At 51.4% G+C, this 15,306-nt stretch overlaps 1 protein-coding gene across 1 annotated transcript in view; it reads right to left on the minus strand.

The window, feature by feature from the left end:
• Window positions 1-5,429: 5,429 nt before the first annotated feature.
• The window catches only part of ERBB2 (erb-b2 receptor tyrosine kinase 2), a 149,177-nt gene continuing 139,300 nt past the window's right edge, over window positions 5,430-15,306 (minus strand). The window contains exon 27 of the mRNA XM_029573784.1: window positions 5,430-6,829. Within this exon, the coding sequence (XP_029429644.1) occupies window positions 6,501-6,829 (329 nt within the window). The 3' untranslated portion in view covers window positions 5,430-6,500. The remainder of the gene's footprint in view (window positions 6,830-15,306) is intronic.

The following is a 15,306-nucleotide window of genomic DNA, read 5'->3' on the forward strand; positions in this document are numbered from 1 at the left end:
CAGAGCTATGGTTTCAGTGGTTTCGGCCCTGCGTCTCCTCTGGCTATGAAATTGGGCAGCAGACTCCTCGTCTAAGTCTCAGCTGGGCACTCTCCCGTTTAAGGGTAAACTTCTCTTTGGGGAGGACCTGGAACAGCTTATTAAATCCTTAAGGGATAACAAGTCTCATAAGCTGCCGGAAGATCGACCAAAACAGTCCAAATCCTTTTTTCCCTCCCCTCTCGCTTCAGGGGGCAGCGCAGGTACAACCGGCCACGAGGAGCTTCCCAAAGAAATCCATCCACTAGATCTCAGTCATGGTCTCATTCCTTTCGTGGGCAATGACCTTTCTGGGATGGGAACCCTCAAGGATCCGCCACAAAGTCTTCGCAATGAGATGCGGCTGGCCCATTCCTCAGTTTCCAACTTAGGAGGACGTCTGTCCCTATTTTTCGAGGAGTGGGTCAAAATTACTTCAGATCGGTGAGTCCTCGAAGTAATCGAACAAGGCTACGCTCTAAAATTTGCTCAAGAGCTCCCAGACCGTTATTTAATTGCTCCCTGTGGACCTCAGAAGTGTCCAGCTGTGTGCCAGACTCTCGCCAGGCTTAAACAGCTCTGAGCCATAGTCCCGGTCCCCCTGGAGGAACAGGGGTCAGGCCAATATTCTGTCTACTTTGTGGTTCCCAAAAAGGACAGCTCCTTTCACCCAAACCTGGATATCAAGAGAGTCAAAAAGGCGCTCAAAGTCCCCCATTTTCGGATGGAGACCCTGAGGGCGGTCATCGCAGCAGTTCACACAGGCGAATTCCTGGCCTCTCTCAACTTGACGGAGGCTTACCTCCACATTCCAATCCGCCTGGAACATCAGAAGTATCTCCGCTTCAACATCCTGGGACGTCATTACCAGTTTTGAGCGCTCTCGTTTGGTCTCGCCACTGCTCCATGCACGTTTACCAAGGGCGTACTGGTCCATCCTTACCTGGATGACTGGCTCATTCGGACAAAGTCGGAGCCACTCTGCGAGACTGCAGCCAACGGAGTCTTGTCCTTCCTCACCTCCTTCAGTTGGATAGTCAATTTCTCCAAGAGCAACCTCCAGCCCTCTCAAGTCCTCGAATTCTTAGGGGCACGCTTCAACACACTCATAGGCAAGGTTTTGCTTCCTGAGGCATGGGCACTCAAGCTCATGGATCAAGTATGACATCTGTTATCTCTCTCTGTGCCCACGGCTGGGACTATCTCCAGGTCCTGGGCTCTATGGCTTCAACTATAGATTTGGTTCCATGGGCCTTTGCACATATGCGTCCTTTACAGAAAGCTTTGCTGTCCCACTGGAAGCCGGTCTCAGAGGAGTTTAAGGCACCTCTACCACTCTCCGACTCTACCATCGCCAGCATACAGTGGTGGCTCTCACTCGCTCACCTGTTGAAGGGGATGTCCCTGGAAACACCCCAGTGGCTTATTGTTACGACGGACGGCATCCTCCTCGGCTGGGGAGCGGTGTGTCAGAATCAGTCTCTCCAGGGTTGATGGGCCCCAGTCCAATCTCACTGGCACATCAATCGTCTGGAGGCCCGAGCGGTCCGCCTGGCGCTCAAATCGTTCCTGCCCTTGCTCTGTCGCAGAGCGGTGCGAGTTCTCTCCGACAATGCCACCACAGTAGCTTTCATCAATTGTCAGGGCGGCACCAGGAGTTGTCTGGTAGCCCTGGAAGCCAGCAAGCTGTTCTCCTGGGCAAAGCGCCATATGGCTCGACTGGCAGCCTCCCACATTGCGGGGAAGGAGAATATTCAAGCTGACTTCCTAAGTCGTCAACAGCTAGACCCCGGCGAGTGGGAGTTATCTGAAGCGATGGATCTTGTCGTGCGCAAGTGGGGGGGCCCCACTTAGATCTGATGGCCACTCTGAGGAATGCAAAGGCTCACAGATTCTTCAGCCGCAGACGGGAGCACTGCTCGGAATGGGTAGACGCCCTCGTGCTGCCCTGGCCTCGCGACATTCTCCTCTACATGTTCCCACCCTGGCCTCTGGTGGAAAAGGTAATCAGAAGAATAGAACTTCACAAGGGTCCAGTCATTCTCGTAGTGCCAGAATAGCCTCGGAGACCATGGTTTGCGGATTTGGTGAACCTTGCGACGGACTGCCCTCTTCGCCTTGGTCACCTCCCAAATCTACTGCGGCAAGGTCCTGTATTTTTCGATCAGGCGGATCGCTTTTGTCTAGCTTTTGAGCGGCGGAGACTGAGGAAGAAGGGTTATAAGGAGGAGTTTATTTCCACTCTGTTGCATGCACGTAAGACTTCCACCTCTCTCGCTTACATTTGGGTATGGCAAGTGTTTGAGACTATGTGTGCTGCCTCAGGAGTACTGGCACGTAAGGCCCTGGTATCCCAGGTTCTCTCCTTCCTCCAGAATGGCCTCAAAAGGTTTGTCTTTCAATTCTCTGCGGGTGCAAGTTTCTGCTCTTGGTTCCCTCTTAGGGTGGTTCGATGGTTACGCGGTGGCGGCCCACCCTGATGCGTTCGATTCCTCAAGGGGGCTAAGCATTTGAACCCACCTGTCCGGGCTACTTGTCAGTCGTGGAGTCTTAATCTGGTACTTTGAGTTCTCTGCGGGGCGCCTTTCGAACCCCTCTGGGCGGGCCACACTCAAGGACCTAACGACAGTATTTCTAGTCTCTATTTGCTCAGCCAAGAGCGTGTCCAAGCTCCAAGCCTTGTCTTGTCGGAGCCTTTTCTTCGCTTTTCTGACTCAGGGGTTTCCCTCAAGACAGTACCGTCCTTTTTACCCAAGGTCGTGTCCTCTTTTCACTTAAATCAGTCTGTGGAGCTCCCTGCCTTTTCTCCAGAGGACGTTGCGAGTACTCCTGGCGGATACCGACGGCGTCTTGATGTAAAAAGGGTACTAGTGCACTACTTAGAAGTCACAAATGAGTTTCGGGTCTCTGATCATCTTTTTGTCTTATGGAGCGGGCCCAATAAGGGGAACAAGGCTTCTAAGGCTACCATCGCTCGCTGGTTGAAGGAGGCGAATGCGTCAGTGTATATTTGTTGGGGCAGGCCGGTTCCGGAGGGCTTAAAGGCCCATTCGTTGCGTTCACAGGCTACCTCTTGGGCAGAGAGGCCAGTTGGTCTCCCCACAAGAGATTTGCAGAGCAGCTACTTGGAAATCTCTTGATACCTTTGCTCGATGTGCAAGCGCCAGTTCTTGGCTCCTTTGGCAGACAGGTACTTCGAGCGGGACTATCTCGGTCCCACCCCACTTAGGGAAGCTTGGGTACATCCCACAGTCTGGACTGATCCGGGTACGTACAGGGAAAGGAAAATTATTCCTTACCTGCTAATTTTCGTTCCTGTAGTACCACGGATCAGTCCAGATTCCCGCCCTTAGTCTCTGATTTTTTCTTTGCATCACCCGCTCGAAGGTTTATTCGTTCAAAGATAAGACCAATTGACAAGGCACCGGAAGTGTTTTACTGCAGATATAAGTGCGAATACTTCAAGTTTACAGTTACATTTACAATTTCGATGTTAAAATATTATTACTTGCTTGATCTTATTCTAGTTGGGGTTACTTTTTTTCTGCTTTGATAACGTTTATACTGAAGGGACGCAGTTAGGCTCTGTCCTGATATAGGATATCCTTTGAGTTTTTCTCTGTCTCCATCTGCTGGAAAGGAGGCTCAACCCTCTGTCTGGACTGATCCATGGTACTACAGGAACGAAAATTAGCAGGTAAGAACCAATTTTCTTATAGATCTGAATGCATTGCCTCTGTTGCATGCAAATCTATCTCATGTATATTTATTATGGATAGCCTGAAAACTAGGACTGGGGTTGACCTCCCTTGACATATGTCCCTTTGCTAGTTGCCACCTGTTCTCTTCTAGCTGAGAAGACTGGTCAGTAGGGAAGGTTCTACTTTACCCCATAAATTAAACACATGGAGATCAATATTCACAAAGCCGGTGAACAGACAAGTTATCCAACTACATTCAGCCAGATAACTGGTCCCAGATATTTAGAGGGATAAACATTGCACTTAATATCCCCAATTAAAGTTAAGCAACTAGCTGTAGCCAGATAATTTTAAAGCTAACCAGCTGTCTTTTGAATAGCACCAGTTAGGTTAGGTCTAAAGTTATCCTGTCCCACATGGCCAGATAACCTTAACCTTACCTGGCTTATTTTCAAAAGAATATAGCCAATTAAGTGCCAAGCTGCAGGTTTTAAAAAAAAAAAAAGTTGCAGGCCTTGTGGCCCAGTCACTGCCCCCACCCCCGCTAAAAATATACAGCCTGCAGCCCAAACTCCTCAACGTCTTCTCAGAATACCAAATGTTAAAGAGTTGATGCCAGCCCCACTCCGATCCTAATCCTCCCTGTACCATTACACCGTTTATCTTTAGCCTGGATCACAGTAGCAGCCTACAGTGAACTGGTACGTCCAGCGTTGCTAGGGGAGCCATGTTGAAAGCGTAAGCTACAGCAAAGAGAATGCTAGGGGAGCCAGGCTGGAAGCACCAGGCCTGGGTCACTGTGGGCTGCTAAAGCAGTCCAGGCTGGAAACAGTGTAAAGCTACCAGAAGGATTAGGATTGCTGGGGGGGGGGGTGTGCAAGGAAGCCAAATGTTGGTGCTATTTTGGTTGAACCACAGTTGGGAGTGAGAGGGGAAGACTGTCATGGGCCCTGTAACATATGCTGTTTGAGAAGACTGAGGGGTTTGGGGGAGGGGGATACAGGCGCAGCCCAGCAGAGCTATGTATTTCTAGCTTGGGTGAAAGTTATGATTAGGCCCTTGGTTTGTGTTTGGTTTTTTTTTAACCCTCAGCTCTGCACCTAACCGGCTATGTTCTTTTAAATATAGTCAGTTAAAGCTAAAATTATTTGGTCATATGGGGTTGGCTAACTTTAGACCTTATCTGGCTAACTCCAAGATTTGCAGCTTTCCTGTTTTAAATGTTTAGCTTGTCTGTATCAGATCTGTGGAGGTTTGCTTCTGAATAAATGGTTTTGTTCTCCTAGACCCCTTAACAGTCTCTGGCAGCTATTACACATGTTAGGGAGTTAGCCAGATAAGTTATTTGGCTAATTCAACCCCATCCCAGAATGCCCCCAACACATCCCTTTCTTATTTGGCTAAATCTTAGGATATTCAAAGCTTTCCAGTTATCTGGCTAAATGGTTTTGGATATGGACCTCTTACTTTTGCATGACTATCACCCAAAACATTTTAAGAATTTGCATCCAACTCTTCTGTTCAACTGTCACTGTCAAATGCTTGGCTGCATTAGCAAAAGCTGAAAACAGATGGGTACCCAGCTGTGCCAAGCAAGTTGGTGGTAGTGGGGCAATGCCCAGAAGCTGGGGATCCAGTTGAGTATACCGTGTGCCTCATGAAGCACTTCCCACCCCCTACATCTGTTCATGTGGGAGAGGGTCAGAAGCATCACTTGTACAATAAATTTACTGAAAAGCCAAAAACCAAATGCCATTCCCAGAGGAAAGTGTGCACATTCAGGAAAAAAGTGAATTTACATAGTTAAAAAATATTACTATCTTTTTCTCAATATAAAAATGTACACTGTCAAATACATAAGTCATTCTTCATAAAGCAAGGTTCTTTTTTTCATTAAAACAGGAAGATATTAGCTGCATTGCTACCAGCCCCCCAAAAAATGGGAGGGAGAGGCCAAGCCAGCCGTGTATTCTGTCTACTAAAGGCCAGGTATGAACAGTGTGTTAGAGGCACTGCATTGCCCATATTTCAAGGACCGGTGCAGAAAAAAGCCAGCTTTATGTATTACAGCTGATCAGAGGGACCTGCCCCTCTTGTAGATTCTTGTGTGCATTCGCTTGGGAGAAGCTGCTAAGCTCTGATGCTGCTGGCTCCATGGGCGAGGGAGGATGCTTGCACCTTTCTGCAGTCCCTTCTCTGGCCAGCTGGTTTGCTGTGGTGCAATCCTGCCCTCGTACATTCTGGTTCTCCTCTCTTGCCACACACACAAGTGTGCAAAGACCCCCTCGGGCACCCCCCAAAGACAATGGAACCATTGCATTTGTGGCTGTGGTTCCCCTGAGTTGGCAGCCCATCTCCTGGGAGTTGAATTTGCTCCTTCAGCCATCTGTTGCTTCCCCTGGTAGTCCCCACATCTCTTCCCTTGAGTTTTTCCAGTGAAAGGAATGATTTGATAATGCTCTCTGGGTGTTTCAGCCATCTAAGGACCCTCTTGCCGTGTGCACCTCAGGACTGCCAGCACCACACCTAGAATGTATATAAATACTTGGCCTTCACTTGTCCTACAGATGCTGGAATACGATTCTGTGTACATGGGAGTCTGGTCTGGAAGACTTAAGGAACTGGTGACTGCCAATTGCTCAGGTTCCTTCTCTGCTCTTCCACTGTAAACTTCAGTGTAACGTTAGCCTCAAGCTGCCATTTATTTGGTTTTTGTTCCCTTTAAATTAGTTTCTAGTGCCTCGGCCCGTGGTGGCCCCCATCCTTGGGCTGGCTGAAGGACTATGTGAGCCCCAAGTACTCGGGGTTCTCTGCCGTGGGGGTGGTAAAACCGTTGGTAGCCAAAGCTTGCTCAGAGCTGTCTTTGGTGGTGAGGTCCTGGTTCCAGTAATAAGGGTTATCGAAGGCAATGGAGGGGCTGGACAGAGGCAGGCTCTGCGGGATCAGATATTCAGGATTGTCCAGTGCATTCCCAAAGTCGTCGAATGGTAGTTTGGGCTCCTTGATTAAGCCGTTCTTTCCCAAATGTCCTTTTTGCTTCTCTAGCATGGACAGCAAGGGTCTTTGGTGCTTGTTCGGCGACAGGTTCTCCTCAGGCTGGTTCACATATTCTAGGAGAACAACAAACCTATTAACATACACCGCTTCCTGCTTAGACGTTTACTATTATGTGATCAATTAAACAGTGACTGTTGCCTGGTGTGGTTAGTCCAGTTTAGAATAGAAATCTACCTGTAAAATAATGTATCACTCAAATATTGCGGTCATTTCAAGTTGACTTGGAGTCGCTAGGAGTAAACGCCCCATTTTCCTAGCGTGTAGCCAGATGGACTCAGGACCAATGGAGACAGAATCAGGTTTTAAAGCTGAAGTCACCCTAGATATAACCCTGCAGTGAGCTCAGCTCTTCAGTATCTCTCTGTCTCCTAGCAGATGCGGACACTATCCCACACACTAGCCACAGTGTTAGGAAATTACAGCAAGAAGACAAAATTTACCTTAAGAAGAGGAGCCCCACTCTCCCTCCCCCAGTTGAGAATTCCTGAGGTGATTTCAATATCCCTCAGAGGTTTGCCTTGGTCTGGTAGCCAGAAACTCCGGCGTGGACTTGGCCCCTAGAGCAGCTGAAAGGCAGTGGGTGCACATCCAAGCGCAGCGGTGAAGGTAAAGCCCCTCCTCCCCCCAGCAGCTGGAGACCGTCCCAGCTCGCGATCGGTAAGCGCCGAGACCAGGTTAAGAGGAAAACTTTAAGGTCTCCAGTCTCTGGGGCTCGGAGTGCTGTCCTGATTCCGGAGAGGTAAAAAGGGAGCACGGATCGGGTTGAGCAGCCTTGGTTGGGTTAGGCCCCGGTCCAGTGCAGGGTGTCCAAACACGTGGAGACCCTCGGGGAGGGGGGGGGGGGGGCATCAGCGCCATCTTCCCTTCTCGTCCGGAGGTACACATGGGGCAGGCCTGTCGGTCAATGCGCCCAACTTGTGCACCTTCATCGTAGATGCGTGCACAATCGGGCGCATAACTACACGCACAGCCGCGCTTAGCTACACGCGCATAACTCTGCGCACCTTAAAGCACATTGCCTGGGCGCCTAGACATAGAGGCAATGGCACTGGCGTCCAAGAAGCCCAGAAGGCACTCTCTTTGCACAGCCTGCCACATCAGAGCCACACAGCCTGAACTGGAGTCCTGCCTGTGTCATCACTGCAAAGAAGCCCAGGGGGGACCAAAACCTGGTCCCTCACTGTCTGAGGATGGGTCCGGAGCCACTAAGTATGATAGCACCCCAGATCTATGCAACTCCGAAATGGCTTCTCCACAAGAGGGCACCTCAGGGGTCTCCTACTCCAACTCCCCTGGGATTAATATACACCCAGGGACCTTCTCCTCGTTAGTTTTCCAAGGGCTACAAGCCTTCGTTCCCTGTACGTACCAGGATCAGTCCAGACGGTGGGCTATGTTCCCCGTCCAGCAGATGGAGTCAGAATAAAAAACTCGAGAGGGGGCACTATATAAGCCCCTCCCCTTTCCTCAATCTACAGTATTCTTCTGACTCCAGCAGGGGACTCTGCGGTCCCCAGTGCAGGAGATTAGGTTTTCTAGTTTTCTGTTTTCTTTTGCTTTTTTCTCATAAAGGGATCAAGTAAATAAGTAAAAGGTATAATTTTGAAACAATTTAGTTTTCTGAGGAGACGCAGCAGGTTTCTGCCTTTTGAGTCGTGAGGTGCTTGCTGCCAGGTCTGTACCTCGTTTCTTTTATTTCCCCCCCCCCCTCCATTTTTTCAGGGCACCCTTCTTTGGGTATTGGGGGAGTGTTGGGGAATTTTCTTGTGTTAAAAAAAAAAAAAAAAAATTTTTCCTCAGGTTTTCTTGTTGTACTCTCTGTATTCGGGCCGGACCCGGGGTGCTAGTCACTCCCTCTCCCTCCCCCGTTATTTTAAATTAGTTTCAGCTGCTACCGACCCACGGTTTGCGAATCCTTCTCCCGGGACCGTTGGACGCCAGGAGGTTTAGTCCATCGGCGCTCTCTCTGGGTCGGTGGGGGAGGGGTGGTCTGTGTGCCCGCGGCGTTTCTGCAGTGCGAATCGCGTGCTCTTTTACCTGTCAGTCCTTTAAAAAAAAAAAAAAAGCCGAACAGACCATGCTACCCTCCTCTGAGTGTTCTGCCTGCGGCAGGCAGGCTGGTCAGCTCTCACAGGAGGGCCTCTGTGACTCCTGCATTTTTGAGGGTGAAGTCACCGAAGGACAGGAGGACGAGTCCGCGGGTCCCCGCTGTGAGAACCGCGCGTCTCGAAAGCGGCGGGAACGGCGGCCACTTTGTTTTCGGAAGGGGAGGAAGATACTGAAGGCCCGACTCCGGTGTTGCCCTCTGGCTCTGCGCAACTCCCTGGCCCGGAACCTGGCGGTCGTGGAGGGGAGCACCAGGATAGTTTTCCTCAGGGACCTCTGGAGTTTTTGCCCGAGTTCGTGCTTCTTATGCACCGGGCTTTCTTACAGTGCAAGTCTCAGCCCTTGGAGACTCCTGGGGGACTCCCTCCTCCCAAACGGGCGCGTCTGGGATCGTCCCTGGAGGGGTCTTTTTCCCAGGATAGGGCGTTACCTCACGCAGGAGACCCAGGACCCTCCCAGGTCCCGCAGGTCCCAGTGGGTGTCCCCAGCAACCCCCCAACACGGGACCCACTCCCGGATGCAGAGGATGACCCCACATTCACTTCTCAGGTGGAAGGGGATGACCCAAGGGTCCTACGAATTTTTCAGTATGATGAGCTGGATGATCTAATTCCTCATATTCTCCAGGAAATGGATATTGATGCTCCCCCAGAACCGGTAGCAGCCTCTTGTCAGGGCAGAAAGGGGGACCCTTTGCTGGCAGGCCTTCGTCCTCTGTCGAAGGTGTTTCCAACTCATCCCACCTTTTTGCAACTGATCTCTAGAGAATGGGATTCACCGGAGGCCTCTCTCAAGGTCAGTAGAGCAATGAACAAACTTTATCCTCTGCCAGAAGATTTTTTGGAGCTCCTCAAAGTTCCTGCTGTGGATTCCGCAGTTTCGGCCGTAACTAAGAGCACTACCATCCCGGTCACGGGCGGTACAGCGCTCAAGGATCTCCAGGACAGGAAGTTGAAGGTTTATCTCAAAAGAATCTTTGAGGTTTCAGCATTGGGCCTCTGAGCGACCATCTGCAGTTCTCTTGCACAAAGAGTGGGACTCCGATGGGTTCAACAATTGCTCACCTCCCAGATTCTTCCGGATGCTGAAGCTCAGCAGGCGGATCGTTTAGAATCCGTGCTCGCCTATGGAGCAGATGCCTTCTATGACCTCCTTCAGGTCCAGGTCCGATCGATGGTCGCTGCGGTCTCGGCCCGTCGGCTTCTGTGGTTGCGAAACTGGTCAGCGGATGCCTCTTCCAAAACACGCTTAGGCTCGCTCCCTTTTAAAGGTAAGTTTCTCTTTGGAGAGGACTTGGACCAGATCATCAAGTCCCTCAACGAGAATGCGATTTACAAGCTTCCGGAGGACAGGCTGCGGACATCTAGGTCTTTCAGCTCCACCAGGTATCACTCCCGTACTCAACGACGATACCGACCTCCCAGACAGCAGCAACAGCAGCATCAACAGTCTCGGACTTCTCCTTTTCGTTCGCAGACCTGGAACTGGTCCTTTTGGGGACGCAGGCCCGGCAAGGGAGGACAGCCCCAGAGTTCTTCCTCAAAACTCCAATGATGTCAGGCTGACCTGCGATCCGATTCCCAGTCTGGGGGGTCGCATTGCCCGCTTCTACGGGGAATGGGCCCGATTCACGTCGGATCAGTGGGTCCTGGATATCTTAAGACACGGCTACGCCTTGGATTTTGTCCGCCCGCCCAGAGACAGGTTTCTTTTCTTCCCCTGCGGCTCTTTTCTCAAGAGACAAGCAGTCCGGCAAACTCTCGGGGGGCAAACTCTTTGGGGGCAATTACCCCAGTATCAGCTGCCGAACTGGGTCGGGGTCATTATTCCATTTATTTTGTGGTGCCCAAGAAAGAGGGCAATTTTCGGCCCATCCTGGACCTCAAGACTGTCAACCAGTACCTCCGGGTCCCACGTTTCCGTATGGAAACTCTACGCTCAGTGCTGGCGGCGGTCCACCCAGGGGAATTCCTCGCATCCTTGGATATAATGGAAGCTTACCTGCATATCCCGATTCACAGGGCGCACCACCGCTATCTTCGTTTCAAAATTCTAGGACAGCATTTTCAGTTTCAAGCACTCCCGTTCGGTTTGGCGACAGCTCCACGGGTTTTTACAAAGATTATGGTGGTTGTGGCCACAGCCCTGCGCCGAGATGGGGTTCTGGTGCACCCTTACCTGGACGACTGGCTTATCCGGGCAAAATCTCGAACCGAGGGGGTCCAAGCGGTCAGCAAGGTGGTGCGATTACTTCGGTCCCTAGGGTGGATCATCAACTTTCCCAAGAGCAGTCTCTCTCCATCCCAGTCGTTGAATTTTCTGGGTGCGCGCTTCGATACCAATCTGGGACAGGTGTTTCTAAGCGAGGACCGGGCACATGCCTTGCGCGAACAGATCCTCCAGTTCCAATCTCTCCAGGCACCCACAGCATGGAACTACCTACAGGTACTGGGGTCCATGGCCTCCACAATAGACCTAGTCCCGTGGGCGTTTGCGCATCTGCGTCCTCTTCAGTGGGCCTTGTTATCCCGTTGGAAGCCAGTGTCGCGGGAATTTCAGGAGGTTCTCCCAATACCGACTGTTGCAAGGCTCAGTCTCCGCTGGTGGCTGGTTCCTCGCCACCTAGCACGAGGGGTCTCCCTGGAGGTCCCAGACTGGGTGGTCGTCACCACCGACGCAAGTCTGACCGGCTGGGGAGCGGTCTGCGGGGCGGATTCCATTCAGGGCACTTGGACAGCGGAACAGTCCCGGTGGCCCATCAACCGTCTGGAAACGAGAGCGGTGCACCTGGCGTTGCAGGAGTTTCTTCCCTTGGTCCGCCATCGAGCGGTCAGGGTCCTATCAGACAACGCGACCACGGTATCGTACATCAACCGTCAGGGGGGCACAAGGAGCCGTAATGTCTCGCTGGAAGCGGAGACTGATGCAGTGGGCGGAGGTCAACTTGAGTCGCCTGGCAGCCTCTCACATTGCGGGCGTGGACAATATACAGGCGGACTTCTTAAGCCGACAGTGCTTAGATCCCGGAGAATGGGAGCTTTCTGAGGAAGCGATGAGTCTAATAACCTCCCGCTGGGGGACTCCTCACATGGACCTCGTGGCCACAGCTGCAAACGCAAAGGCCCCTCGATTCTTCAGCCGACGAAGAGAATACGGGGCGGAAGGAGTCTATGCCCTGGTTCTACCGTGGCCTCGGAAGATCTTACTGTATGTCTTCCCTCTGTGGCCCCTGGTGGGGAAGGTTCTCCGTCGCATAGAGAACCATCCGGGTCCAGTCATTCTAGTGGCACCGGAATGGCCCCGACGGCCCTGGTTTGCGGACCTTCTTCGTCTAGCGCCGGAGGGACCCCTGCGGCTCAATCATCTCTTCCACCTATTGCAACAGGGTCCTATATTTTTCGAGCAGGCAGATCGCTTCTGTCTTGCGGCTTGGCTTTTGAGAGGCGCAAGTTAAGACGCCGTGGATACTCCGAGGGAGTGATTTCCACTCTCCTAAGGGCACGCAAGACGTCTACCTCTGTCACTTACGTGCGCGTCTGGAAAGTCTTTGAGGTATGGTGCCAGGAGCGTTCTATTCGTCCGGTCTCTGCTTCGGTGATGCAAGTCCTTTCCTTCTTGCAGGCCGGTCTGGATTTGGGGTTAGCCTATAATTCACTTAGGGTACAAGTTGCGGCGTTAGGGGCTTTCCTGCACAATGGGCAGGACTCAGGGCTGTCGGCTCACCCAGATATTGTACGTTTTCAGAAGGTGCTAGACACCTGAAGCCACCCTTGAGGCCGCCTTGTCCGTCTTGGAATCTTAACTTAGTACTTCGTATACTGAGCGGGCCGCCTTTTGAGCCTCTTAGGTCGGCTTTTATCAAGGATCTCACCCTCAAGACAATTTTTCTGGTGGCTATCTGTTCGGCCCGTCGTATTTCGGAGCTTCAGGCGTTGTCTTGTTGGGAGCCATATCTTCGCTTTACTGACGAAGGAGTCTCTTTACGCATGGTCCCATCGTTCTTACCAAAGGTAGTCTCAGCTTTCCATATTAACCAATCTGTCGATTTGCCTTCCTTCGCTTCGACGGAACCCAGGGAACTCCGCAAGCTTGATGTCAGAAGGTGTCTCCTTCAATATCTATCGGTCACTAACGAGTTTCGTCTCTCGGACCACTTATTCGTACTCTGGTCGGGTCCTCGGAAGGGTCATCTGGCATCCAAAGCAACTGTTGCCCGTTGGCTCAAAGGGGCGATCTCAGCCGCATATCTTGGGGCCGGGAAAATCCCTCCAATTTCTGTTCGGGCACATTCACTTCGGTCCCAGGCGACTTCCTGGGCGGAAAGTTCTTTGGTATCTCCCCAGGAGATCTGCAGGGCGGCCACGTGGACGTCTCTCCACACCTTCGCGCGCCACTATCGTTTAGATGTCCGGACGCCAGGTTTGGATTCTTTTGGGGATAGAGTCCTTCGAGCGGGGCTGTCTGTGGCCCACCCATAGTAAAGGAAGCTTTGGTACATCCCACCATCTGGACTGATCCTGGTACGTACAGGGAAAAGAAAATTATTCCTCACCTGCTAATTTTCGTTCCTGTAGTACCATGGATTAGTCCAGACGCCCTCCCTGTATTTTACGGGGTTTTTCTCTTCTCAGTTGGGATTGTTGACTCCGCTCGAAGGTCAGTCTTTCTGTTATTTCTCTCTGTTTCCTGGGATTTTTTCCAGTGTTAGTTATGGTTCACGTTCTGTTGGCAAGTTCCCTCTGGGGTAATGTTTAGTCAAATTTCACTTTTTTGGCCTTGTTTTCAGGCTTCTCTTTACTTGATCCGTCTATCTCCTTTCTTGTTGGCTTTGCTAGTCTAGTTTACTGAAGATTGAGGAAAGGGGAGGGGCTTATATAGTGCCCCCTCTCGAGTTTTTTATTCTGACTCCATCTGCTGGACGGGGAACATAACCCACCGTCTGGACTGATCCATGGTACTACAGGAACGAAAATTAGCAGGTGAGGAATAATTTTCTTTTCAGGAGCAATCAGCCCCGGCTGTGACCTGGGTTTAACCCCTGCCGGAAACACAAGATCCTCCCGGCCCTGCTCTGATGCCTCGAGACATGCCTCGCCTAACCAAGAACTTCCCTAACAGGGACACAGACACCTCAGATGATGAGAGTGACTCCCTGGAAGAAGGAGAAATCCCTCCAGGAATGGAACCATACCGAACCATGCTTCGCTTCTTCCACAAGGACGAATTACCAGCCCTTGTTTCCCAGTCTCTGAAGACTCTGGGTATTCCAGGCACGGATCCTATGGCAGAACCAAAGAAGAACCCCATCTTGGTGTCCCTTCGTAAGGCCTCATGCTATTTCCCAATAATGGAAGCCATCCAGGAACTGATTGACTTGGAGTGGGATGCCACGGAGGACAGCTTTAAAGGAGGTCGGGCCCGGAAGCCTTGTACCCTTTGGAACCAGCGACAAAGGAATGCCTGCGTTTTCCGAAAGTGGACGCCATGGTCTGTGCCGTCTCAAAGCAAACAACAATTCTTGTTGAGGGAGGGGCTGCACTGAAAGATTCTCAGAATAGATGATTAGAATCCATCCTTAAGCAGGCCTTCGACGCAACAGCAATGACACTACAGATTGCTTCCTGCTGCGCACTGGTGGCACATTCCTGTTTGCTCCTCTCGAGAGAGGCAAACTCAGGAACATATACCGATGAAATGATTGAACCTGCAGCAGCCTCTCTGATGGACGCAAGCTCAGATCTGGTGCATACCTCAGCCAGAGGAGTAGCCTTGGTAGTGGCGGGCAGAAGACAATTATGGTTGCGGAATTGGTCTGCTGACACAACCTCTAAAGCAAATCTCACAAGGATGCCCTTTAAAGGATCTCTCTTATTCAGAAGCGAATTGGAGAAGTTAGCCAACAAGTGGGGCGAATCTCCAGTGCCTTGGCTACTGGAGGACAGGGGTAAAATATTCCAGCGCCCCTCCCCCAGAAGAACTAGGGGCAGAAGCTCCCATCGCTTTCGCCCCTACAGGAACTCGCAGTTCCAGGCACCTCATCCCTCAGGATGGTCTCAGCCCTTTCGGAACCAAGAGAGGAACAGGCCCGGGGGCAGGCTCCAGCCATACTCACCAATGAGAATGGGACGACCCATCCACAGGAAGAGGAAATAGGGGGTCGACTTTCCCTCTTCTATCAACAAGTGGGTACTAAACATCATTCGAGAAGGTTACTCTCTGGAGTTCCATAGCATCCCTTGGGACAAATTTATGATGTCACCCTGCCATTCCCACATCAAGAGGCTGGCAGTGGAAGCCACCCTGACAAGACTACTCAGTCTGAAGGCAATAACTCCGGTTCCTACGCCCCAACAAAATATGGGGTGCTATTCCATCTATTTTATCATCCTCAAGAAAAGGATCATTCTGACCCATCTTGGATCTC

The sequence above is a fragment of the Rhinatrema bivittatum genome, chromosome 12 (genome assembly GCF_901001135.1).
Source record: "Rhinatrema bivittatum chromosome 12, aRhiBiv1.1, whole genome shotgun sequence".
In the NCBI taxonomy this organism is placed as follows: domain Eukaryota; kingdom Metazoa; phylum Chordata; class Amphibia; order Gymnophiona; family Rhinatrematidae; genus Rhinatrema; species Rhinatrema bivittatum.